The following is a 26,673-nucleotide window of genomic DNA, read 5'->3' on the forward strand; positions in this document are numbered from 1 at the left end:
TGATCAAGATCACGTTGTAAACTGAGGTAACCTTCTTCGTCCTAAGTTAATAAGTTTGCAGATGACTCCAAACTTGGAGGTATAGTGGACAGCGAAGAGGGTTACCTCAGATTACAACCAGGATCTTGATCAGATGGGCCAATGGGCTGAGGAGTGGCAGATGGAGTTTAATTTAAATAAATGTGAGGTGCTGTATTTTGGAAAAGTAAATCAGGGCGTGACTTATACACTTAATTGTAAGGTCCTAGGGATATTGCTGAACAAAGAGACCTTGGAGTGCAGGTGTGTAGCTCCTTGAAAATGGAATCACAGGTAGGTAGGATAGTGAAGAAGGCGTTTGGTATGCTTTCCTTTATTGGTCAGAGTATTGAGTACAGGAGTTGGGAGGTCATGTTGCGCCTGTACAGGACATTGGTTAGGCCATTTTAGGAATATTACGTGCAATTCTGGTCTCCTTCCTATTGGAACTATGTTGTGAAACTTGAAAAAGATTCAGAAAAGATTTACAAGGATGTTGCCAGGGTTGGAGGATTTGAGCTATAGGGAGAGGCTGAATAGGCTGGGACTGTTTTCCCTGGAGCATCGGAGGCTGAGAGGTGACCTTATAGAAGTTTATAAAATCATGATGGACATGGAAAGGATAAGTAGACAAAGTTTTTTTTCCCTGGGGTGGGGGAGTCCAGAACTAGAGGGCATAGGTTTAAGATGAGAGGGAAAAGATATAAATGGGACCTAAGGGGCAACTTTTTTACACAGAGGGTGGTACGTGTATGGAATGAGCAACCAGGGGAAGTGGTGGAGGCTGGTACAATTACAACATTTAAGAGGCATTTGGATGGGCATATGAATAGGAAGGGTTTGGAGGGATATGGGCCGGGTGCTGGCAGGTGGGACGAGATTGGGTTGGGATATCTGGTCAGCATGGACGGGTTGGACCGAAGGGTCTGTTTCCGTGCTGTACATCTCTGTCACTCTATGACTGTATGACTCAATGGCTGCAATAATAAAATCCATCGAAACAGTGCGGAATTTTTGTCCTTAAATTTTCTAAAACCTTTAATTGGTTATGATCAGTATGTATGATTGTCTCAGGCACGTTACTGGCAATATAAACATTGAAATGTAATGCCAACACCAAGCTCAAGGTCTTCTCCCCAACTGTCAGATATTTCTGTCGATGAATGTTCAATTTCCTGGAGAAATATCGAATAAGTCTTTCTATCTTCTCGTCATCTTCTTGCACAAATACAGCATCGACACTGACATCATTCGTATCGATAGCCACCTTGAATGGCTTTGCATAAGTAGGTGTGGCTAGTACTGGGGCAGTAGTTAACACAGCTTTCAGGCTGTCAAGTGCCTTCTGTCAGTTTACTGTCCACTGAAACTTACTGCATTTCTTCAGTAGTTCAGTGAGTGGAGCAGCCACACTGCTAAAAGTCAGTACGAATTTCTGATAAAACCCACTCAATCCTAGGAAACAGACTGTTCTCTTCATCAATGATATAGGAAACTCCCCAGCAGTCTTTGTCGTCACATTCCTTGGGGCCATCTGTCCATGTCTGAAGACATGGCCCAGGAAGGTGACTTGGGCTTTGGCAAATTCATGCTTCGCCAGACTTATCTGCAAGCCTCCCTCCCAAAGTGAATCAAATAATTCCAATAAATTCTGATAATGTTACTTCCATGTGTAAATGAAAAATCACCAGGTCGTTGATGTATATCACACAATTGGGCAATCCAAAAGGACTTTATTGGTTAGTCCTTGATAAGTAGCTGGTGCGTTTTCCATACCAAATGGCATGACTTTACATTGATACAGTCCATTCAGTGTTACAAAAGCTGAAGTTGTTTTTGCTATTTCGGATGAGGATACCTGACAGAATTCTCTGAGTAAGTTCAACTTAGAAATATAAGTTGCTTGTCCCACCTTCTCAATGTGTGGTATCAGATATGAATCAGACTTGGTAACTGTATTGACTTTGCAATAGTCTACACATAGCCATTGGGTACCATCTGGTTTTGGCACTATGACTATGGGGTGAGCTCCAGTAACTGCAACTACTTTGATTATGTCATCTTGGAGCATGCATTCAACCTCTTTTTGAACCGGTGCCAATTTGAGAAGGTTAAGTCTATAAGAATGTCATTTAATTGGAACAGCATCTCCTACATTTATATCATGAATAATTAGATTCTTACTTAACAACTTATGTCCACATATCTCCCCATGTGATAGCAATAAGCCTTTCAGGTCGTTTTGATTTTCATCCTTGTGGTCCTCTCACCTCATGCCCAAAAACTAATTCAAAGGGACTGATCGATTCATTTTGTGCATCTCTAATGGCAAAAAGTACAAACAGAATTCCTTTATCCCAGTCATCTGGAAAGTCTTGACTATAAGCCCTTAAAATGGTCTATAATGTCTGATGCCAACCTTTCTCATGCTCCCTGCGATTCAGGATGGTACACAGTGGATGGGAATTGTTTTACTTCTAATTTATGGAGTCCTCCAAAATAATCGTCTCTCTAACAGCATCATATATTTGCTCAATTATTAATGCCCTGATCCATCTATCAAATTTGCTTTGTTTGATCCTCGATGTACATTTGACCAGGGTCTGGCTTTGGATGCCGGAAACATTGTCTGTAAGCTTCTGGCACAAGCTGATGTTCATTTAAGATGGCTTTCTTCACCTCCTCATACTCCATAGATACTTCTCTGCTGGTGATGCAAATACCTTACTAGCTCGACCTACCAGCTTTGTTTGGATCAACAAAATCCACATGGTCAGTGGCCACTGCATTTGTTTAGCCACTTTCTCAAATGAGATGAAGAAGGCTTCAACAATCTTTCTCATCAAGTTTTGGCAATGCTTGGATATATTTAAAAAGATCCGCACCAGGCCTTTAGCTACGATGGTTTGTTCATCCTCACAAGACCCCTCACTAAACCTACCTTCTCCCTTCACCTCCATCCTTTAAAGCTGTTGTCCACGGGTCAATTTCTGAAGTTCAAACTCTCTATCTTTCTCCCTTTCCTCTACTAGGGCCTTCGTCTCCTCCTTGTTCTGCCAAAACGATTCTATCCTTTTCTTTTTGTTCTGCTAAAGCAATTCTTTCCTCTTCTTTTTGTTCTGCTCGGAAGATTCGTTCTTTTTCTCTTTCCTCTGCTTTTAACCGTAATTCAAACTGTCTCATCTCCTTTTCATGTTCAAGCTGCCTCATCCATAATTGAATTCGAACCATTTCCAAAGATTCTGATTGCATTTTCAGCAAATTTAAATGCTGAGCTATTGCTGTAATTACCTTCCCCTTCCTCAGCTAAAAGCAACGCAAACTCCAGTTTGTCTGCCAATTCCAGCAGCTTGGCCTTGTTCACCCTTTGGAAACCACCCCCCCCCCCCCCCCCCGGACTAAAGTCACTTCTTCCATCCCTAAAAAATTCTTAGTGACCAAAACAGCCATTACTAGACCAAGCACTGTTTTAAGTCAAAACGTATGGTACAGGAAAAGTCAGGTAGTATCCGAGGAACTGGAGAGTTAACATTTTGGGCATTAGTCCCTCATCAGGAATGTGGAGGAGGAAGGGGGTGAGAGATTTACAGAGGGGTGGGGCTGGGGGGAAGGGAGCTAAGAAGGCAGATGTAAGTGGGAGGGTGATTGTGATAGGTCAGAGTGGAGAGTGAAGTGGATAGTTAGGAAGGAAGATGGACAGTGAGGTCAGACCTAGAGGATGGTGCTGAGCTGAAGGGTTGGATCTGGGATAAGATGGAGTGAGGGGGAGATTTGGAAACTAGTAAAGTCGCTGTTGATACCGTGTGGTTGGAAGGCTCTTGGGCAGGCGATGAGGTGTTCTCCCACCAGGGAGGCTTGTAATTGGCGGGAGAGGAGGCCCAGGACTTGCATGTCCTTGTGGGAATGGGAGGGAGAATTGAAGTGGTATTGGGTTTGTTTGGTGTATGTGTCCTGGAGATGTCCCCTGCAATGCTCCGCGAGTTGGTGTCCTGTCACCCTAAAGTAAAGCAGGGTACAATTGCAACATTTAAAAGGCATCTGGATGGGTATATGAATAGGAAGGGTTTAGAGGGATGTGAACCAAGTGCTGGCAAATGGGACTGGGTTAGGTTGGGATATCTGGTTGGCATGGATGAGTTGGACCAAGGGTCTGTTTCCGTGCTGTACATCTCTATGACTCTATGAACAGACGCAGTAGATGAGATGTTTGAATGTGCAGGAAAATCTCTGCAGGATGTGAAGTGAACTTTTGGGGTCTTGGATGGAGGTGGGTGCACGTTTTACACCATGTGTGGTGGCAAAGGAAGGAGCTGGGTGTAGAGGGTGGGCTGATGATGAGCGTGGACCTAACAAGGGAGTCGCGGAAGGAATGGTCTCTGCGGATCACAGGTAGGGGCGGGGAGGGAAATATAGCTCTGGTGGTGGGGTTTGTTTGTAGGTGGCAGAAATGGTGGAGAATGATGCAGTGTTTCTGGAGATTAGTGTGGTGAAAGGAATGGACCAGGGAAGTTCTATTCTTGTTATGGTTGGAGGGGTGAGGTCATCTTCCCCCTTGGGACCCTTCAATACAGCATCAACATCAATCAGTTTCCAAATCTCCCCTCCTCACACCTCATCCCAAATCCAACCCTCCAGCTCGGCCCTGGCCTCTTGACCTGCCCTACTGGTCCATCTTCCTTCCGATCTATCCACTCCACCTCCCTGACAATGTATCACACTAGCTCCCCTCACTTGTATACACCTAATGCCTTCCCAGCTACCTTTCCCCCACCCCCACCCTCCTATTTATCTCTCAACCCCCTTCCCCCTTCATATCCCTCATGAAAGACTTATGATCCTCCTGCCTGTGCTTTTCCAGCGCTACATGTATGATTAGATTACTTACAGTGTGGAAACAGGCCCTTCGGCCCAACAAGTCCACATCAACCCTCTGAAGACCAACCCACCCAGACCCATTCCCCTACATTCACCCAAGACTACAGGCAATTTAGCATGGCCAATTCACCTAACCTAAACATCTTTGTGACTGCGGGAGGAAACCAGAGCACCTGGAGGAAACCCATGCAGACATGGGGAGAATGTGCAAACACCACACAGTCAGTCACCTGAGGCGGGAATTGAACCCAGGTCCCTGGTGCTGTGAGGCAGTAGTGCTAACCACTGAGCCACCATGCCGGCCAGTCTGACTCTCCAGCATCTGCAGTCCTCACTTTCTCCAAGCACTGTTTAAACTAACCGAAACCAACATCCAAAATAAAAGACACTAATGCCTTTGAGTCCAACAACTCTCAACTCAAAATGGAATTATTAAATCAATCCTGACAGGAGCCCCCAGTCTGTTATGGACCAGGCCAGATCCGCTCAAAACACTTCAAGAAGGTAACCCAGACCCTGACTTTTCCTTATTTTAAAGGCAGATGTGAAGTGGATATTCCAGGTGCAATGCAGCTGGTCAAATCACTTGGCTTTAAGCAAAACAGAATTTATTTAAACATTATAGTTGAAACAAAAAAAAATGGAATTTAGAATAGCTTAACTGTTGGAAAACTTAACTGACTTGACAGCAACTTAACTAAGGAGCCATTCCAATCCAGTAATATCCCATGAACACAGCCCTTTGGCAAAAAGGCAAACTGAAACACAGATTCTTATAGCAGGAGGGAACAATTTCCAAAGAGTTTTTAGAGAGAATCAGTCAGGAATGATTCGCTGAAACTTGGAACCTTTCCTGGATTCAGCATCTCGAGCCTGCCACAGCTAAACCAAACCAGAAAACCCTGAACTGGGAGAACTGGCCATTCCCCTGCATTGTTAAACTGGGCTCTTTCCAGACCACTCAGCACCTCTGCCTTTATGACCTCTGTTAAAAGAAACAGCCCATGGATAACATAAACCTGTTGAAGTGACAGCATCATCACACATGGGAGAGTCGATATAAGAATGAGACAGTGTGCAGTTTCTGGAATGGGACCACACCCAGAGCCAAGTGACTCAGAAAAGAATGTGATTGACTGATGCCTGGGTGAATAATCAATGCACAGGAAGGTTCCGTAGTGTACTAATGTGAGAGATATTTAATCAATGTTGTTATCTTGCAGTCAAATATTATTTCTCATGCTTTGTGTTTAGAACATAATTCTGAAGGTTGAAGAATGGAATGGAAAAGTTTCTACAGTCTTCTCTTGTTGCTCCCTACAGTTGGAGCCTCTGGTGAGGAGAATTTAAATTCAGCTTTGGTTTTCTTGTTTGAGAGTGATTGCAAAGTTTGATTACTAATGAGAGTATGTAAACAATTAACACTATGATAGACATGAAAGATCACAGATGTTCATGTCAGCAGCAAGAAGGTAAGTGTACTGCTGACTGCGATCTCAAAAGTCCACGAACCTTCATCCCCTTGGATGCTAGTTCCGGCACGGTGCAGTGATGAACAGAATTGGGAAGCCATGGACTAAGCATTATTCCAATACAGCAAATTATAGCAGATGGATTCTGGGATCTCCACTGCAAATAACAAATATTACTGTGAATATTAGTGCAAGGTGAGGGATTAGGTGTGAACACCCTCTGGATGTGGAGTTGTGAATATTGGTGAAAGGCGATGGTGTAGGTGTGAACACCCTCTGCGTGTGGGGCTGTGAATATTGATGCAAGGTGAGGGAGTAGGTGTGAACACCTTCTGGATGTGGGGTTGTGAATATTGTTGGTGCAAGGTGAGTGAGTCAGTGTGAATACTCTCTGGGTGTGAAACTGTGAATATTATTGGTGCAAGCTGAGGGAGTCAGTGTGAACACTCTCTGGGTGTGAAACTGTGAATATTAATGGTGCAAGGTGAGGGAGTCAGTGTGTACATGCTCTGGGTGTGAAACTGTGAATATTATTGGTGCAAGCTGAGGGAGTCAGTGTGAACACTCTGGGTGTGAAACTGTGAATATTAATGGTGCAAAGTGAGTGCGTCAGTGTGAACACTCTCTGGGTGTGGGGCTGTGTATATTATTGGTGCAAGGTGAATGAGTCAGTGTGAACACTCTCTGGGTGTGGGGCTGTGTATATTATTGGTGCAAGGTGAGGGAGTCAGTGTGAACACTCTCTGGATGTGAAACTGTGAATATTAATGGTGCAAGGTGAGTGAGTCAGTGTGAACACTCTCTGGGTGTGTGGTTGTGAATATTGTTGGTGCAAGCTGAGGGAGTCAGTGTGAACACGCTCTGGGTGTGAAACTGTGAATATTATTGGTGCAAGGTGAGTGCGTCAGTGTAACACTCTCAGGGTGTGGGGCTGTGAATATTAATGCAAGGTGAGGGCGTAGATGTGACCACCCTCTGGGTGTGGGGCTGTGAATATTGGTGCAAGGTGAGGGCGTAGGTGTGAACACCCACTCGCTGTGTGGCTGTGATCATTAGTGCAATGTGAGGTCATCGATGTGAACACCCTCTGGGTGTGAGGTTGTGAATATTATTGGTGCAAGGTGAGGGCGTAGGTGTGAACACCCTCTGGGTATGTGGTTCTGAACATTGGTGTAAGGTGAGGGATTAGGTGTGAACACCCTCTAGGTGTGGGATTGTGAACATTGCTGGTACAAGGTGAGTGAGTAGGTGTGAACAATGTCTGGGTGTGGAGCTGTGACAATTGTGGGTGCAAGGTGAGGGAGTCAGTGTGAACACTCTCTGGGTGTGAGACTGTGAATATTGTTGGTGCAAGGTGGATGAGTCAGTGTGAACACTCTCTGGGTGTGGGGTTGTGAATATTAATGGTGCAAGGTGAGTGAGTCAGTGTGAACACTCTCTGGGTGTGCAACTGTGAATATTAATGGTGCAAGGTGAGTGAGTCAGTGTGAACACTCTCTCGGTGTGGGAATGTGAATATTATTGGTGGAAGGTGAGTGAGTCAGTGTTAACACTCTCTGGGTGTGAAACTGTGAATATTATTGGTGCAAGGTGAGTGCGTCAGTGTAACACCCTCAGGGTGTGGGGCTGTGAATATTGGTGCAAGGTGAGGGCGTAGATATGACCACCCTCTGGTGTGGGGCTGTGAATATTGGTGCAAGGTGAGGGAGTCAGTGTGAACATTCTCTGGTTGTGAGACTGTGAACATTATTGGTGCAAAGTGAGTGAGTCAGTGTGAACACCATCTGGGTGTGGGACTGTGATAATTACTGGTGCAAGGTGAGGGAGTCAGTGTGAGCACTCTCTGGGTGTGGAAATGTGAATATTATTGGTGCAAGGTGAGTGAGTCAGTGTGAACACTCGCTGGGTGTGAGACTGTGAATATTATTGGTGCAAGGTGAGTGAGTCAGTGTGAACACTCTCTGGGTGTGAAACTGTGAATATTATTGGTGCAAGGTGAGTGCGTCAGTGTAACACCCTCAGGGTGTGGGGCTGTGAATATTAATGCAAGGTGAGGGCGTAGATGTGACCACCCTCTGGGTGTGGGGCTGTGAATATTGGTGCAAAGAGAGGGAGTCAGTGTGAACATTCTCTGGGTGTGAAACAGTGAATATTAATGGTGCAAGGTGAGGGAATCAGTGTGAACACCCTCTGGGTGTGGGGCTGTGATTATTACTGGTGCAAGATGAGGGAATCAGCGTGAACACCCTCTGGGTGTGAAACAGTGAATATTAATGGTGCAAGGTGAGTGAGTCAGTGTGAACACCCTCTGGGTGTGGGGCTGTGATTATTACTGGTGCAAGATGAGGGAATCAGTGTGAACACCCTCTGGGTGTGAAACAGTGAATATTAATGGTGCAAGGTGAGGGAGTCAGTGTGAACACCCTCTGGGTGTGGGGCTGTGATTATTACTGGTGCAAGATGAGGGAGTCAGTGTGAACACCCTCTGGGTGTGAAGCAGTGAATATTAATGGTGCAAGGTGAGGGAGTCAGTGTGAACACCCTCTGGGTGTGGGGCTGTGATTATTACTGGTGCAAGATGAGGGAGTCAGCGTGAACACCCTCTGTGTGTGGGGCTGTGATTATTATTGGTGCAAGGTGAGGGAGTCAGTGTGAACACTCTCTCAAGGTGGGGCTGTGAACATTCGCATGGTTGAGGTGGGGACGTGGGTAGTGAGATCGTGGGCATTGTTGCCAGGAGCTGGATTGGCACCTTGGTTGTCAGATGGAGGTGTGGTCTGACACAGGTAAGAATGAACAGGATTGGATTTGAGCTCTGTTTGCCAGTCACCACTGTACTGAAGCTCTTTGAAACTCCTACCGATTTACCTTCGAGTTACTCTCCTCACCTTTGTACTTTGTATGAAAGATATTTATAAATCTGTGTCAAAGTCTGTACAAGCATGGGGCATATTTATATTTCTGTGGTTCTCATCCTCTCATCCTACAGCTGGAGAGAATATTACAGGGCAATCTGGCAACTAGAAATTTTAACTTGCTGTATATTTTCTCAGGATCCCAAGATGCAGCTTTAATCATTCATTGCTCCATCTCGTGGAAGTTTCCATTCCACCGTGATTGGCCAGTTCTCATGAATGATCCCCAAGGGTCAGCATGCCCAGGCGACTCAACAGACTGGTACAATCACTTAAACGATTGCCTTTGGGATATGTGGGTTATGGAGATAAGGCAGGAACAGGATACTGATTGAGGATGATCAACCACGATCATAATGAATGATGGTGCAGGCTCGAAGGGCAGAATGGCCTACTCCTGCACCTATGGTCTATTCTTTGCCCTGAATGAATCAAAATGAGAGACTGTGGTGAACATCCACAAACATACCATGAAGATTTTGTTCATGGGCCATTTTGTTCCTTTGGAACTATAATACATTTGATTGAACCAATATCCTGTGAAACATTTTCTTAGTATGGTGATATCAATATAATGATGTGATTTGTTTCCTTTTGTTTCCAGATGACTGTTGGGTTCCACCTTTGATAATAATTCTTCCAGTATATATTTGTATTGTAATTGCTGCTGTGCTGATTCCGATCTGGGTCTACCTTCAATCCAATGGTATGGCATATTATAAATTATTCACTTCAAACAAACAGAGAACCAGCTGGAGAGACCCAGCAGTTCTGACAGCATCCATGGAGACAGAAACAAAGTTAACATTTCAAGACCGGTATGACTCATGCTCAAAACTCAGAGTTCTGAACTTAAATAACTCTTAGTTTTAAGTAAGAATTGTATCCCTGATTAAACGTTAACCGTTTCTCTCTCCACAGATGCTGCCAGAGTTTCCGGGTTTCACCAGATTCTCTGTGTTTGTTTCAGATTTCCAGCATCCACAGCATTTTGTTAAGTTACGGAGTTAATTGCATTCACTCTGCTGTAATTCACTTTGGGCTCCTATTCTTTCACTGAAATGACAGCTGTTTTCTAATAATCATTCATTGCCACCACACGTGAGTTTGGTTGCACATGCCATTGTATTATAGCTTGTAGAGAGCCTCCACTCCTCGCCACACACAGCACTGAATTCCTATACCCTCTTCTCGAAAACTGTGCATTGGAATGGGAGGGAGGAAACATTCAACTTTAGGGACATGGAAACTAGTGGTAGCAGATCTGTCACTCATTAGACATCCTACTTCAGGTTCCTTTCAAATGAATATAGTGTTAGATGAATTTGTCTAATCACAGGTTTTTGTGCAGCACGTCACTGTTTCAGTCTGTGAAAGGAGTGAGTGAGTCAAATGACTGATGACTGAATCTTGGAGAGAAAACTCTGAAGAGAAATTCGATAAGCTGCTTTTAGTTATGACTATATATTTTGAATCTCCTGTAAATTCTAAGATGTTGTATGTATTTAAATAAATTGTTGAATTTAGAATCATCATGATTGTGCTCTGAGATTAAAAAAAAGATATGCAACAACTCAATCCAAACATAATAGTGAAAGAGGTGTAAAACAAAAAGGACATTTCCTCTCTCATCAACATGCATAGCTACCCATAAAGTTTTCCTCAATTTTTTACATATAGATGATTTGGAGTTGGGAACCACATGTAGGGTGTCAAAGTTTGCAGATGACACTAAGATGAATGGCAGAACAAAATGTGCAGGGGACAGTGAAACATTGCAGAGGGCCATAGAGACTTTCAGTGAGTGGGCAAAGGTCTGGCAGGTGGACTACAATGTTAACAAATGTGAAGTCACCCATTTTGGTAGGAGTAACAGTACAAAGGATTAGTACTTGAATGGTAAAAGGTTGCAGCATGCTGCTATGCAGAGGGTCCTGGGTGTCCTTGTGCATGAATCATAGAGGTTCAACAGGGAATTAGGAAGGCAAATGGAATTCTGTCCTTCATTGCTAAAGGGATTGAGTTTGAAAACAGGGAGGTTACTTTGCAGCTGTACGGGGTGCTGGTGAGACCACACCTGAGTACTGTGTGCAGTTTTGGTCTCCTTACTAGTGAAAGGGTGTACTGGCACTGGAGGGGGTGCAGAGAAGGGTCACTAGATTGATTCCGGAGTTGAGGGGGTTGGCTTATTAGGAGAGGCTGAGCAGATTGGGATTATATTCATTGGAATTTAGAAAATAGAGGGGGTGGGATCTTACAGAAACATATAAAATTATGAAGGGAATAGATAAGACAAAAGTAGAAAAGATGTTTCCACTGGCAGGTGAAACTAGGACAAGGGGGCACAGCCTCAAGATTAAGGGGAGCAGATTTTAGACTGAATTGAGAAGGAAATTCTTCACCCAGAGGGTTATTAATCTTTGGAATTCTCTTCCCACTACTTCACGTTTTAAAATCTAAAATAGTTTGTTTGAACAATAAAGGAATTAAGAGTTATAGTCAGAGGGTGTGTAAGTGGAGTTGAGGCCATGAAAAGATCAGCCATTGAATGGCGGAGCAGGCTCAAAGGGCCGGATGGCCTACTCCTGCTCCTGGTTCTTATGTTATGTTACTATTGTGCTTTCAGCATTTTTAAGTGTATCACAATGATAACATTGATATCCTGTGTGAAGGAAGTGATGTTAGGAAGATTCACTGTAAACCTTCCCTAATAAAAAAGTACAATCGAGAAGAGAAAAATTCCAGTAGAGTACTGTGCACAGGTGTCATCACTGTTGGTATTGCAGAAGAAGCAATAGAAATTACAACAGGAGATAGCATATGGATGAGGAAAAGAGGAAGCCATGTATAGATTCTTGAGGAACTCACAGGGATGCAGATAACGGTATGGAACAACAGTCAATCATCTAGATGTCTGACCTATAACCAGAGGAACCAGTGAAGAGTAATTGTAATGAGTTGGATAATAGAAGAGGATGGTATTGTGTTTGACCATGTCAAAGGCTGTAGATAGGAGGAGTCAGTCAGAAGAAGTGGACGTACAGACACTGAGGACATGATTGATGCTTCTTATTCTTCCCGGCGATGAGGAAAAGCCGATTATACACAGTAGTGTCTCGAAGCAGGTCGGCCATACTGATAGCTTTTAGAAAACCTGACCAGGGAAGGCAAATAAGATTCAAATGACAGACTCACAGAAATGGTATGGTGCAGAAGGAGGCCATTTGGCACATCATACTTGTCCCAGCTCCTCAGACAAACAAATTAGTGCCAAATTACTGAGTGCCAATCTTCATTTTCTCCTCATACCCGTGCACATTGTTCATATCCAAATAATTATCCAATCCTTTCTTGAGTGTGTCCACTGAATCTGTGTCCACCACATTTCCAGGCAGCGAATGAGTCAGGAAGACATAGTCATTCTAGGCCAACGGAAGTTTGGCTAGGTTGGACTGGATTGTTTTAATGCAAGGATTCTGTTGAACAATGCAGATGAGTTCAGAGTACAAATTAAATCATGGGAATATGTTGTAACACGAGTGAGAGAAGGGCAGGATTAACAGCTCAATATTCCAGCATATAAGGTCTTCAGGTGAGACAGAGAAGGAGGCAAAACAGGAGGAGGTATCATAATTCTGATCAGGAAATCAATTACAGCAGTAAGGAAGGATGATATATCAGGTAGCTCCTCAAATGTAGAAAGTAAAACCCAAAAAGGAACAATCATTGCTGGGAGTGTACTACAGATCTTCTCACAGTCTGAGAGAAATAGGAGAGTAGATATGATGACAAACTTCATAGAAGTGTAAAAGTAATAAGGTAGTGATAAGGGATTTCAATTTCTCCAACATTAACTGGGTAATCGTAGGGAATTTGAAAAGACAGCTAAAAGCTGGCATAAAGGATACTTCAAAGAAAGGAAAACTCTAAGTTGTTTTACAGGTACATTAAGGGCAAAGGATAATGAGGAATGAGTAGGGGTCATTAAGCACCACAATGGTAATTTGTGTGTGGAGCCAGAGGATGTAGATGGATTCTAAATGAATAGTTTGGGTCAATGTTCATGATTTAAAAGGGATGATGTGCAGGAAGGAGTCTAGAAAAAGATGATAATTTGTTAGGGAAGGGAGTTGATCTGTCGTACACTCCCAGCAATGATTGCTCCTTTTTGGGTTTTATGCTCTATGCATCTGGTTTGATTTGAGCAGCATCTGAGATATCATCCTTCCTTACTGCTGCAACCTGTCCTCAAACAGAGGACAAACATCTCCATCGCCCCTCCCCCAGGTCCCTCCTCCCTACCTTTTATCTTAGCCTGCCTGGCACCCTCTCCTCATTCCTGATGAAGGGCTCTGGCCCGAAACGTCGAATTTCCTGTTCCTTGGATGCTGCCTGACCTGTTGCGCTTTAACCAGCAACACATTTTCAGCTCAAACAGATGAAGACAACCTTTTGAAAGGCATAGGTGAACTATCTGTGGTGAAATAAAAATTTACCATGTCAGCTAATACGGGAGCAGGAAGAAAAATCTGAGTTAGTTGTTTAATGAAAATTAAGTCAAAAGTCAAGGAAGCAACTGAAACAGACCATTTGGAGACATTATTTGGCCCTCCAAAATATATATATAAAGATTTTCTAAGACATTATTTTCACTGTGTGTGAACAACTCAAACGCTAATCAGAATGCAAAGACACACAGGAACTCAACTAATGTTTATGTGACTATAAATATCATTAAATCTTAGACATAAAATAATTAACTGAAATAGTACATTTTGCATTTTGTAGGAGAGAATTACACTTTTACCATTCTTTGTATAGGTTTTCATAACATCTCTCTCAACAAATCCTGGCTCCAATTTAAGTAAATGTTCATTTGTCCTAGTCTCCCATATCAGTGGCAAGTATTTTTCTATGAATCTGATGATTTATTTTCAAAACACCAAACAACTCTACTAAATCATTAATTAATCTTCAATATTCAAAGAAATACAGTCTATAATCTTCTCTCCGTTTAGAGCTTAGGTTATATTTGGTGAATTTACATCGCATTCCTCAAAAGCTAGTGAATCCTTTTTAATAAGATATCAAGAACTGTACTCATTTAAGAAATCTCCCTGTCCTTTATATTCTAGACCTTGAGTTATTGGTTGTCATTTTAATACAGTTGTGCACCGCGGTGGGCCAAATAGCTACAGGGATTTTCAGTGCCACAATGACTTCATTTTAGTGATCTGTGCACACAAATTCCTAAATCTTTTTGCTCTGCCATTGTTTCTAAATTTACCATTTAAGCAACAATCAAGTCTATCTACTTTTGGTCCAAAGATCAATGACTTCACACTTAAATATGTTCAAATCCAGCTCCCTTATTTTGTGTACTTGTTCAGACTATCAACATTTCTTTGTAATCTTATTTTCTCATCCAGGCTACTTATAATGCCACAAATATTGAGCCATTGGTAAAAGTGAATAGATAGCTTTCTAAGGATCATTGGGTATACATCCATTGTGCTTACTCTTCTTTCACCTACTCAAGCAAATATGTTGCCTTCAAAATTGTAAGCTTATGTTTGAGCTCATAGTCTCTTTTGTTGAGTCTTAGAGAACAGCTGTCAAAAGTCCAAAAAAATGACCTCGAAAGACACTTCCCTATCTCTTGCTTTCGTCAATTCTTAGAAACTGTTCAATTTCCCCAGAACTACATCTACATTGGAACCGATTAGAATAACCCAGATTTTCTAATCTGCAATTAGTCTCCTATTTTAATCAAAATTTTCAATCATCAACACAGTTACTGCACCTTAAATGTTGCTCCCTGAAATTTTCTTTCGAGACTGGAATACCTGATTTGTTTGCTGATGCATGCCAACTGATTTCAGCTTTATATAGACTTGTAAATCTTCTTTTGCAGAAAACCTATGGCTGCAAGGATCTCAATCTCACTGCCCTGGAACTAGGACAGCAACAACTGTTATAGAACAAGCAGCTCTGGGCCGACCTTTCCAATTGGGAATGTTGTATGACTGCCGATCAGATTTTCTGATTCCAGGTAATGAAATAATGTCATGTTTCTTGACCTAGATCAATACAGTTACAATTTACTTGATTCTAAGCATTGTGCTATAAACATGCAGAGTTACATCCTTAAAGTTTGCAATGCCAGAGAGGAAGTTGGGGTCCATAACTCAAGGCTTCGGTCTAAATTAGCACCATAGACCAGTTCATCGTTTTCTTTTAGTTGAAATCTATAAACTATTCATCATGCTTACTTTTCCAATCTGGAATGATTCAGTATGCTCGAAGTGACAGAAGAAAGTAGGAACAGGGAGTGGTTGAAGACAGCTAACATTTCAAAGCAAATTGTGAACTTTTCCAGGGTCACCCTGAGACAAAACATCACCCAGACTCCTCATTGTCTCCTGTAACAAACTCATTGTGATAGACACAATCTGTGTACCTACTTTCACTGCATCCCACTGCCCACCAAGCCAAACCTCCTTTCTATTCTGACTCAAAACCTGTCTCTCCATCTTGCTAGCTACTGCCCTATCCTATTGTTCCCCTCATGGACCCTTTATCCATTGACAGTAAAACTGTCATCCAGATTATCCTCCCTGATGTTCTTCCTCCATTTTCTAGCTCCGTGGTTCTAGTTTGGTTCCATGATAGCTTCTACTCCCTTTCCTAGCTAGTGACCTTGAGAACCCCTTCCCCAAGATGTCCCCACAGATCTCACTGACCGTGGATACATCCTTAATATTTCATCTTTCTCTACTGTATCTGCTTGTGTCAAAGTCAAATTTCTGAGACCAAATGTTTTGGCAATAAGCATAGGACCAACTCGTACCCGAATAATAATTTGAGAGGTTGAAATTCGCCCTGTCACATCATCTGAAGCCGTAGCTATTTATTATGGTACTTCGGCTGATCACAGAATTGCCAAGTGAGAGACTGCTCCCAATAATCTGCCCCCAAACCAGCTTGAAACGGGTAAATATTTTTATTATTTAGTTCAGACAAGTGGAGGTAAACAGTCAAATTTGAATGAGAAGATTTGTGCCAGAGGAGTTTGATTTGTTTCCCCTCTATGGAATTATTCAGTGCCTTGGAGGTGATGAAAGGAAGTGGGAATAGCTTAGAGCAGTAGCGAGAGGCAATAGTGTGCACCAGCAACAACACATCACAGCTTCTTAAACAACACCTTAGAAACCCATCTAGACCAGCAGATATACTGAACCACCACCAACTGCACGTTTCCTGACTTGGAAATATGTTGTGGAGGAGCTGGTGTTGGACTGGGGTGGACAAATTTAAAAATTACACAACACCAGGTTATACTCCAACAAGTTTAATTGGAAGCACTAGTTTTCAGAGCGCTACTCTTCCATCAGGTGATTGGCCATGCTAAATTGTCCATAGCGCTTGGTGCATTAGTCAGGGGAAAATACAAGGTAGGGAAATGGATCTGGGTGGGTTACTCTTCGGAGGGTTGATGGGCCTGTTTCCATACTGTAAGGAATCTAATGTAATTTTGACAGTTTGAGCAAGAACTTTCAAAAGTTCATTAGGAACAAATGTTCGCAGGTAAAAGGATCACTGGAAACTGGGAAGCCTTTAGAAAACAGATAACAAGTGTCCAGAGACAGTATATTCCTGTTAGGGTGAAAGGAAAGGCTGATTGGTGTAGGGGGGAATGACTAGACAAATTGAGGTTTTGGCCAAGTAAAGGGAGCATATGTCAGGTATAGATAGCAGGGGTCAAGCGAATCCCTAGAAGAGAATAAAGCTAGTAGGATTATATTTAAGAGGGAAATCAGGAGGGTAAAAAGGGGAAATTAGATAGCTTTGGCAAATAGGGTTAAGGTGAAGCCAAAGGGATTTCACAAATAAAGACAAAAGGGAAACTAGGGAGAGTAACTAGGGCCCCTTATAGATCAGCAAGACCACTTATGTGTGGAACTGCAGGAGCTGGGGGAGATACTAAACAAATATTTTACATTAGTGTTTATTGTAAAGAAGGATATGGAAGACAGAGAACATGGGGAAATAAATAATACATCTTCAAAAATGTCCACATTGCATAGGACGCAGTGCCTGCTGTCTTAAAATGCATAAAGATGGATAAAGCTGTGGGACGTGATCTGGTGTACCCTCTGTGGAAAGTTAAGGAAGTGATTACTGTGCTCCTTACTGAGATATTTGTATCATTGATAGCCACAGGTCAAGTGCCAAAAGATTGGAGGTTGGCTAATGTGGTACCACTATTTAAGAAAGGTGGTAAGGAAAAGCCAGGGAACTATAGACCAGTGAGCCTGATATCGGTGGTGGGTAAGTTGTTAGAGGGAATCCTGAGGGACAGGAGGTACATGTATTTGGAAAGGCAAGGACTGATTAGGGATAATCAATATGACTCACTAATTTAATTGAGTTTTTTGAAGAAGTAACAAAGAGGATTGATGAGGGCAGAGCAGTAGATGTGATCTATATGGACTTCAGTTAGGCGTTCGACAAGGTTCCCCATGGGAGACTGATTAGCAAGGTTAGATCTCATGGAATACAGGGAGAACTAGCCATTTGGATACAGAACTGGCTCAAAGGTAGAAGACAGAGGGTGGTGGTGGAGGGTTGTTTTTCAGACTGGAGGCCTGTGACCAGCAAGGTGCCACAAGGATCAGTCCTGGGTCCACTCGTGTTTGTCATTTATATAAAAGATTTGGATATAAACACAGGAGGTATTGTTAGTAAGTTTGCAGATGACACCAAAATTGGATGTGTGGTGGACACTGAAGAAGGTTATCTCAGATTACAACAGGATCTTGATCAAATGGGCCAATGGGCTGAGAAGTGGCAGATGGAGTTTAATTTAGATAAATGCGAGGTGCTGCATTTTAGAAAGGCAAATCAGAGCAGACATTATGCCCTTAATGGTAAGGTCCTAGGGAGTGTTGCTGAACAAAGTGACCTTGGAATGCAGGTTCATAACTCCTTGAAAGTGGAGTCGCAGGTAGATGGGATAGTGAAGAAGGCATTTGGTATGCTTTCCTTTATTGGCCAGGGCATCGAGTATAGGAGTTGGCAGTTCATGTTGCGGCAGGACATTAGTTAGGCCAGTTTTGGAATACTGTGTGCAATTCTGGTCTCCCTCTTGTAGGAAGGATGTTGTAAAACATGAAAGGGTTCAGAAAAGATTTACAAGAATGCTGCCAGGGTTAGAGGGTTTGAGCTATAGAGAGAGGCTGAATAGGCTGGGATTATTTTCCCTGGAGCTTCAGAGGCTGAGGGGTGACCTTATTGTCCTTATGGTGACCTTATCGTTAATAAAGTCATAAGGGGCATGGATAAGGTAAATGGTCTTTCCCCCGGGATGGGGGAGTCCAGAACTAGACGGCATGAGTTGATGGTGAGAGGGCAAAGATTTAATAGTGACTTAACCTTTTCACACAGAGAGGATGGTATGTGTATGGAGTGAGCTGCCAGAGGAAGTGGTAGAGGCTGGTACAATTGCAATATTTAAAAGATATCTGAATGGTTTATGAAGAACTGATATGGAGGTGCCAGTGTTAGGTTAAAAATCACACAACACCAAGTTATAGCTCAACAGGTTTATTTGAAAGTGCAAGCTTTTAGAGTGCAGCTTCTTCATCAGTAGTTGGTGGGGCAGGGTCATAGGACATAGAATTTATAGTAAAAGATCAAAGTGTCAGACAACTGATGCGATGTATTGAACAAACCTAGATTGCTGTTAAGTCTTTAATCACTTAGAATTGGGATGCAGGTTCCTATTCATTAATATGTAAATCTCAGATTTTCTTTCAAGTCACAGTCCCAAGATAACTTAAGATTTTATCAGTACATATAAAAAAAAGGAGCATTTTAGCTCAGACAATGTATTAAAGATGTGAGGTGAGACACTGTCTATATCCCAACCTGGAGGCAGACTGATTTTATTTCCAAAGTAGAAATTTATAAAATGTCACATTAACTGACTGCCTACAGATTGTGTGCAAGAGCAAAATAGAATGTATCTGCAAGTAAAAATCTGCAAACACAAAGTCACCCCTTGAATTGTGTGTGAGGCAGGGGGGAAATATGGGTGCTATTGTGTGTGTGTGTGACTGTGTGAGAGTGTGAATGTGTGAGAGTTCATGAGAGCGTGTGCTTGATAGAGTGTGTGTATGAGTGTGACAGAGTATATGCCTGTGAGAGGGTGAGTGAGTGAGAGAGTGTGAGTGAGTGAGTGGCAGCAAGTATATGAGGGAGGGTCTGTGTGAGTGTGATCGTATGTGAGAGTCTATTGTGATTTTGTGTGTGCCTGTACGTGCATGCATGCGTGTATGAGAGTGTATATGGTGGTGGAGTCACTTATAGTGTGACATGAACCCAAGATCCGGTTGAGGCCATCCCCATAGGTCCCGAACTTAACTATTAGCCTCTGCTTGGCCAGTCTGTATTGTTGCGTAACCCGAAGTCCTGCTCGGAGGATGCTTACCTGAAGATTCGAGGCTGAATATCCCTGACTGCTGAAGTACTCCCCGAATGGGAGGGAACATCCAGGTCTGTTGATTGTTATATGGTGTCCATTCATCCGTTGTCGTAGCTTCTGCTCGGTCTTGCCAAAGTACCCTGCCTCAGGACATCCTTGCCTGCAGCATATGACATAGACAACATTGGCTGAGTCACATGAGTTCTTGCTGTGTACATAGTGGGTGGTGTCCCCACGTATAATGAGGGTATCCATGTCAACACTCTGAGAGGGCTTGCAGTGGTTGCTGTGACAGGAATTGGAAAGATGTTGAGGGATATGGGTCAAATTCTAGCAAATGGGGCTAGATTTATTTTGGATATCTGGTCAGCGTGGATGAGTTGGACCAAAAAGAGTCTAAAGTTTGAGTGAAGATTTGTAGCTCGGGTGTCCGTTGTTGTGGTTCTGTTCGCCGAGCTGGAAGTTTTTGTTGCAAACGTTTCGTCCCCTAGCTAGGGGACATCATCAGTGCATTCATCCACAAACTCCATCAACAGACACATCGACCTGGACCCCATATACAAACCACTACAACGGACAGCTGAAACTGACACCCGGAAGCGGCAAGAACAAACCACTATAAATACCGGAAGAAACATCAAAGAAGCGCTTCAGAGGAGGCTCCCGCAGCACTGATGATGTCCCCTAGCCAGGGGACGAAACGTTTGCAACAAAAACTTCCAGCTCGGCGAACAGAACCACAACAAAAAGAGTCTGTTTCCTTGCTGTACATCTCTATGGCTCTATGAGTTACCTTTTGAAGGGCATCACATTGCTGAAACACACAGCCTCTTGCTTACACAATGACGCAGTTAACCCTCCAACCCCTGTGCATTTATGACTTACAGGATGATGGAAGGCAGCAACTTTTTCTACTTGGGACAGTGAGTTCTATGCTTTACCTATCTGTACCGGTGAATCTCCACCAAGCATAAACAGCCCATTACTGGTTGTTTCGTCCAATCTCTGCCTGTTCCTCCATTGCAAGTGTCCTTGCAGCAACATTATAATGAGATGTATCTGTGTGCCCCAAACTGCAGCATTCAAGTGCAGAAGTATCCTGTAAGTGCATTAGAGGTATGCTCTGAGGGTGTGAAGAACCTGGCATGATCTTAGTTGCTAGCATCATACAGTTGCTTCTGAGATGGTAGGATGGGGTGTCCAGGATAATGTTTTGCAGGAGCAAGCAGCAAGCTCAAGGCTCCAGGTACCTTCCTTGATCATCATCCTGGGAACCCTCAGCGTTTAGTATCTATCCTAACATGGCAGGATAACAACCTACATATTAATGAGGGGATTTTTAGTTCTAATGAAATTTTTAATGTGGGATAACCCCTGTTAACATGACACTTCCTCGTAAGGTCCAGAACTCAGTCGGAAATGTTGCTCTTAACATCAGGACAGGCCTTGGGAGACTTCTTGCATGATTTTCCTAGATTTCTCGCCATCAGCCACGTTGTTCAGGGTTTGTAAGATTCTACCCTTTCATTGACTTTCAACTTTTCACAGGTGCCAACCCCTATTACTACCTCACTCACTGTGGGTGGCTTGAGTGTGAAATATTGAGAGCTGTGTGGAACAAGAGATTTCACAGCTAACCCAGTGCATCCTCCTGCACCCAAGGTCAATTACTACCGTCAACACTGGATTGGGTTTAGGGATGGGAATCCCATGTGAATTCTCACTGACTTGTGCCGGGTTGCTGAGGCCAATTGGATTCCTATTCCAATGATTAACTATCATTGATCAATGATTATATTTGGGAAGCACTGATGTGTATAATTCAGTTAACATGTAAATCCACTTAATGAGGATGACAAGTAAGGAAAACAATGAGATATCAGTAAAAAAAAAGACAAAAACAAACAGTTGGATATTAGTAAAATTTGACTTTAATTCTAACACAATGTTTATTGTTACTGATCACGGGATTAACATTTTAATAGAAAGCAAGTATTCACGGCTCAAACCTGATTCCCCTTAAAATGGTTGTTCCAATTATACATCACTTACTATTCGCATTTAATGCTACTGAACTATTTCTTCTCTAGGTGTCACATTGTGGGATTTAGAGATTCTGCAGAAAGATCTTGAAGTACGGCTTCAGCCTGAGACCGAATTTGACGTCATTGCATCCGATTCCACTGATACAAAAGCCTCTGCACTGAATGTGGATGGATCATTGAAAGCAAGTTTCTTGTGCGGTTTGGTGGAAGTGGCAGGATCAGCGAAATATCTCAATGACACAAAGAGATCGAGGCAACAAGCCCGGGTGACCCTTCAGTACCGAGCAACAACCAGGTTTGAGCAGCTGACAATGAGCCACTTGGGGCTGCAGAATATAACCCACCCGAATGTCTTTGATGAGGGGACAGCAACTCACGTGGTTACAGCAGTGCTGTACGGGGCTCAGGCTTTCTTTGTGTTTGATCAAGAGGTCTCTGCAACAGAGAACCTACAGGACATTCAGGGTCACCTGGAGGGGATGGTTAAAATGATTCCTGAGATTGCAATTAAAGGTCAAGAATCCCAAAAAATGACAGAGGAACAAATATCCAATGCCCAGAAATTCAGCTGCACATTTCATGGGGATTTCTTCCTGGAAAACAATCCTACCACATTCCAAGATGCTGTCAAAATCTACACAACCCTCCCAAAGTTACTGGGAGATGATGGAGAGCACGCAGTGCCCATGAGGGTCTGGCTCTACCCACTCAACAAACTGGACTCCAAAGCTGCTCAGCTGGTACGGGACATAAGTATCAGATTGCTCAATAACTGCCAGTCTGTGCTGGAGCAGCTCAGTGAGACGGTGATCAGATGTAATGATATGATGAGAGACAGTGTCACTGTTCAATTTCCAGAGATCGGGGACAGGATACTGAAATTCCGAGAGATGTGTCTGGAGTACAGAATGGTTTTCCAGAAAGCTTTATCCAGTGTGTTACCATCTATCCGTGGAGGTGGGGAGGAGGAAGGGTCACTGGTGAATATTCTGAAGAACAAGGAACAGTCACCATTCAAACACCAGGCACTGAGCAAATGGCTGGATGACAAGGAGAGGGAAATGTATATGGTGAAGTATTACCTCAAGATATTAAAGGATATATACACTGTAAAATCAAGAAGTGAGTTATATCACAAAGTGTTTGGCCTAGAAAGAGAGAATCTGGTCTGCTTCACATTCACATCCCTGCAGCAAGAGGATTTCTATCTGTCAGAAGCAGTCAGCTACCTACAGTCTCACACAGCTGAGAAAATGCAGATACCAGATCCTGCTAACCAGGTCAGTGCAGAACATCACAACCAGCAGTGGTTTCACTCAGTATCTGTATCCCAGAAGATGAGGGAGCTCTCTGACTCATTCCTGGATTTTGTCACAGCGAACCGAGCACAAGGGAAAACAAAGTTCATTGCTGCGTCTGTGCAGGATGACAGTAATGTGGGAGCATCGATTTACCTGTATGGGGGAGGGTTTGTGGTGAATCACTGCTTCACACCCCCATCACAACCAGAGAGACCTGTGATCAGTGGAACATCACATGACAGTGTGACTCTCCAATTACAGCCACCGAGACACGGTGCTGGGGAGACTGTTAGGTACAGGATGGAATACCGAAACATCCAACAGGAGGAATGGAAAACTGTGGATACTCCTGATAAATCCGAATCCTTCACAATCCCTGGGTTGCAGCCACATCAGGAATATCAATTCCAATACAGAGCAGTGACCAAGGTCGGGGTCAGCAAGGCCAGTGAGAGTTCCCAGGTCACCACACGGCCTACAAGCCCACCTGGTAAACCTTTAACACTCAAGATTTACTGGGATGATGCATCACTCACCTGGGACAGGCCAACTGAGATTGGAGCTGGTGTTAATATTGTTCAGTACAGGATCGAATATAGAGAAGGAAAGGCAGGTCCCTCCAGCACAGAGAATGCATTGTGGGAGGAAATAAAGACAACAGACAGTGAATGTTGTTATACTTTAAAGGGATTGATACCCAACACCTCCTACAGAGTGCGAGTGTCTGCTGACTGTGGAGAAGGAGGTTCGAGTGAACCAAGTGAGGAGCTTTTAATAGAAACTGAAAATCAACCAAAGAGACTGGCTGTGAAACTTCTCAGAGAATGTACATTAACAGCCAGGGGGACCCCTCCCATTTACACACTGCCCTTACAGAAGAAGGTACTTGATGTGGCTGGACATCTTGTAAAATGCTCCTTTGGAAAACCCACTGGAAAACACAGTGTGAGGACAATCATGGTTCTTGGAGCAACAGGAGCAGGAAAAACAACCCTCATCAATGGGATGGTCAACTACATCCTGGGTGTGGGATGGGAGGACAACTTCAGATACAAATTAATTGATGAAGGGACAGGAAGATCCCAGGCTGAAAGTCAGACATCATCAATCACTGCCTATGAACTGCACCATCGAGCAGGATTCCAGATTGATTACTCTCTCACTATCATCGACACTCCAGGATTCGGAGATACCAGGGGGATAATCCGAGATAAATTGCTCACTGATCAGATCCGAGAGTTCTTCACTTCCCCAGATGGTGTTGATCAGATCGATGCCGTGTGTTTTGTTGCTCAGGCCTCTTTGGCTCGTCTGACCCATACACAGAAATATGTCTTTGATTCAATTCTTTCCATTTTTGGGAAAGATATTGCAGACAATATCCGAATCCTGGTGACATTCACAGATGATCAGGCTCCCCCTGTTCTGGAGGCCATCAATGTTGCTGAGATACCGTGTCCCAAAGATAAGAAAGGTTTCCCAGTTCACTTCAAGTTCAACAATTCAGCCATATTTGCTCAAAGACCAGCTCCTGGTAACTCTGTCAACAATACAAGCCCAGATATCGTTAGTAAGGAGGAGGAAGATGAAGCATATGACAATAGCTTTGCTGCAATGTTCTGGAAGTTGGGACTGAACAGTATGAGGAAATTCTTTTCAGTTCTGAGCAAAATGGAAACAAAGAGCTTACGTTTGACAAATGAGGTCCTGAGGGAGCGTCAGCAACTGCAGGCTGCAGTAGAGGGATTGCAGCCTGTGATCAAAGTGAGTTTAACAAAACTGGAGGAGATCAGGAAGACAGAACAGGCTCTGAAACAACACCAGGTCAATCTAGATGCAAATAAGGATTTTGAGTATGAAGTTCAAATCACAGTTCCACTAATGATTGATATTACTGAGAGTGGCAATTACATAACCAACTGTCAGAAATGTCATTTCACCTGTCACTATCCCTGTGGCATTCCTAATGATGATGGTAAAAAGGGATGTTCAGCAATGAACCAGAATGGATACTGCACAGTCTGTCCAAATAAGTGTATTTGGTCTGTTCATTTCAACCAAAAGTACAAATTTGAATATGAAACCAGAAAGGAGAAGAGAACATATAGGGAACTGAAAGAAAAGTATGAGAAGGAAACTGGTGAAAAGATGACACAAGAGAAAATCTTGAAGCAACTTCAGCAGGAATTTGCTGAGGTTACGGATGTGGTGTTGGAACTGATTGCAATGTCAAACCAGTGCATTTTAAGACTTGAGGAAATAGCTCTCAGACCAAACCCATTGTCAACCCCAGAATACGTTGATCTGCTGATTCAATCTGAGAAAGAGGAGGCAAAGCCTGGGTTTCTGGACAGAATCCAGTCACTGATCGGAGTCAAGGAACAGGCTGAATTAATAGCAAAGGTTGCTGGAAAAGAGGAGCTGTTACCAGAGGAATCAAAATCATATCAAGCTAAAATGGAAAATAAACCACTTCAACCTGATAAAATAATCCGTCAGGCATGGAAATGGATCAAAAAGCAGGTGGAGTATCACTGGGAAGGCAGACCAAAAGCTCTTGGGTGAAGTCCCACTTGCTCCAAAGATGGGTAATGACACCTGTGAACAGGTTGATTAGAAAATATATCAAAAACAATCTTTAAAATTGAAGTATATTTAATATAATACATTTCAAGGAAGGGGAAATATTTCACCCAAATGATCATTTAGGCTTTTACTTGTTGAGACAGAAACCGAATGGTCTCGTCTCTACGTGTTCGTTGGAAGGAGAGATCAAACCGGCTAGAGTTTGGAGCAAAAACACCGTTTATTACAGAATCAAAACTGGTACACTATACAACGAATTCAAAAACATGCAAATTCGTTGGAGAAGGCGTTCTGTCTCTCCCTTCGGATCTGGTGCAGTTATACTTCGCGCTTCCTCGAGTTCCCGGTCAGGTTCCCCTTGTTCGGCTCTTTCATTGGTCGGTTCACCTGTCTGTGAAGGGATTAGTGTCTCTATTGGCTGCCCCAAGATACCTGTCCCACTCCTGCTGTGCCGAACAATGGGTAGACATCCTGGGTTCGGCAGTTTCCGATCTTGTAAATTATAAGTTTATTGTTGGAAGGGTTTCCTCATTGCCATGCGTCTGGCTGTCTGGGCGTTCACAATAGTTCTCCATAGTTGAATATACAGATATTATCATTTAACATAGGACCCGAATGAGTTTGACGTCAGCGGAGGCATTAGCAAGTACTTTATCAATCAAGTGTAGTATCGGTGCGATTTACACTATCCGATAGTTACCGGTTTCCTTTATTAACAATGAGAGTGTAATAGGATGATCTGAAACTGACGGACATGTTCTAATCCCCCAGGAATGTGGCCCCAGGCAGGCAGTCCTGCAGTGGCTGTGTTTACTTTACATGGATGTGTTTTAGCTGGTATCCGACAGTGTCTGCTTTAATAATGGTGCTCCCCTCCCTAGCCCCAATGTAGGTACCCCGATAGCAGATTCTCCCCAACATTCCCTCCCTTGGCCTCGAAAGAGGCCACACCCCCTTATCCCGTAAGGAACGCAA

At 43.2% G+C, this 26,673-nt stretch overlaps 1 protein-coding gene across 1 annotated transcript; it reads left to right on the plus strand.

The window, feature by feature from the left end:
- The first annotated feature begins 9,129 nt into the window (after positions 1–9,129).
- Positions 9,130–25,677, plus strand: LOC132832639 (uncharacterized). The gene is made up of 5 exons (XM_060850720.1): positions 9,130–9,151; positions 9,885–9,986; positions 15,195–15,332; positions 21,857–24,618; positions 24,694–25,677. The coding sequence occupies exons 1-5, from the start codon at positions 9,130–9,132 to the stop codon at positions 25,675–25,677; spliced, it is 4,008 nt and encodes a 1,335-aa protein (XP_060706703.1).
- The last annotated feature ends 996 nt before the right edge of the window (positions 25,678–26,673 follow it).

This window comes from Hemiscyllium ocellatum, chromosome 35, assembly GCF_020745735.1.
Source record: "Hemiscyllium ocellatum isolate sHemOce1 chromosome 35, sHemOce1.pat.X.cur, whole genome shotgun sequence".
NCBI lineage: Eukaryota > Metazoa > Chordata > Chondrichthyes > Orectolobiformes > Hemiscylliidae > Hemiscyllium > Hemiscyllium ocellatum.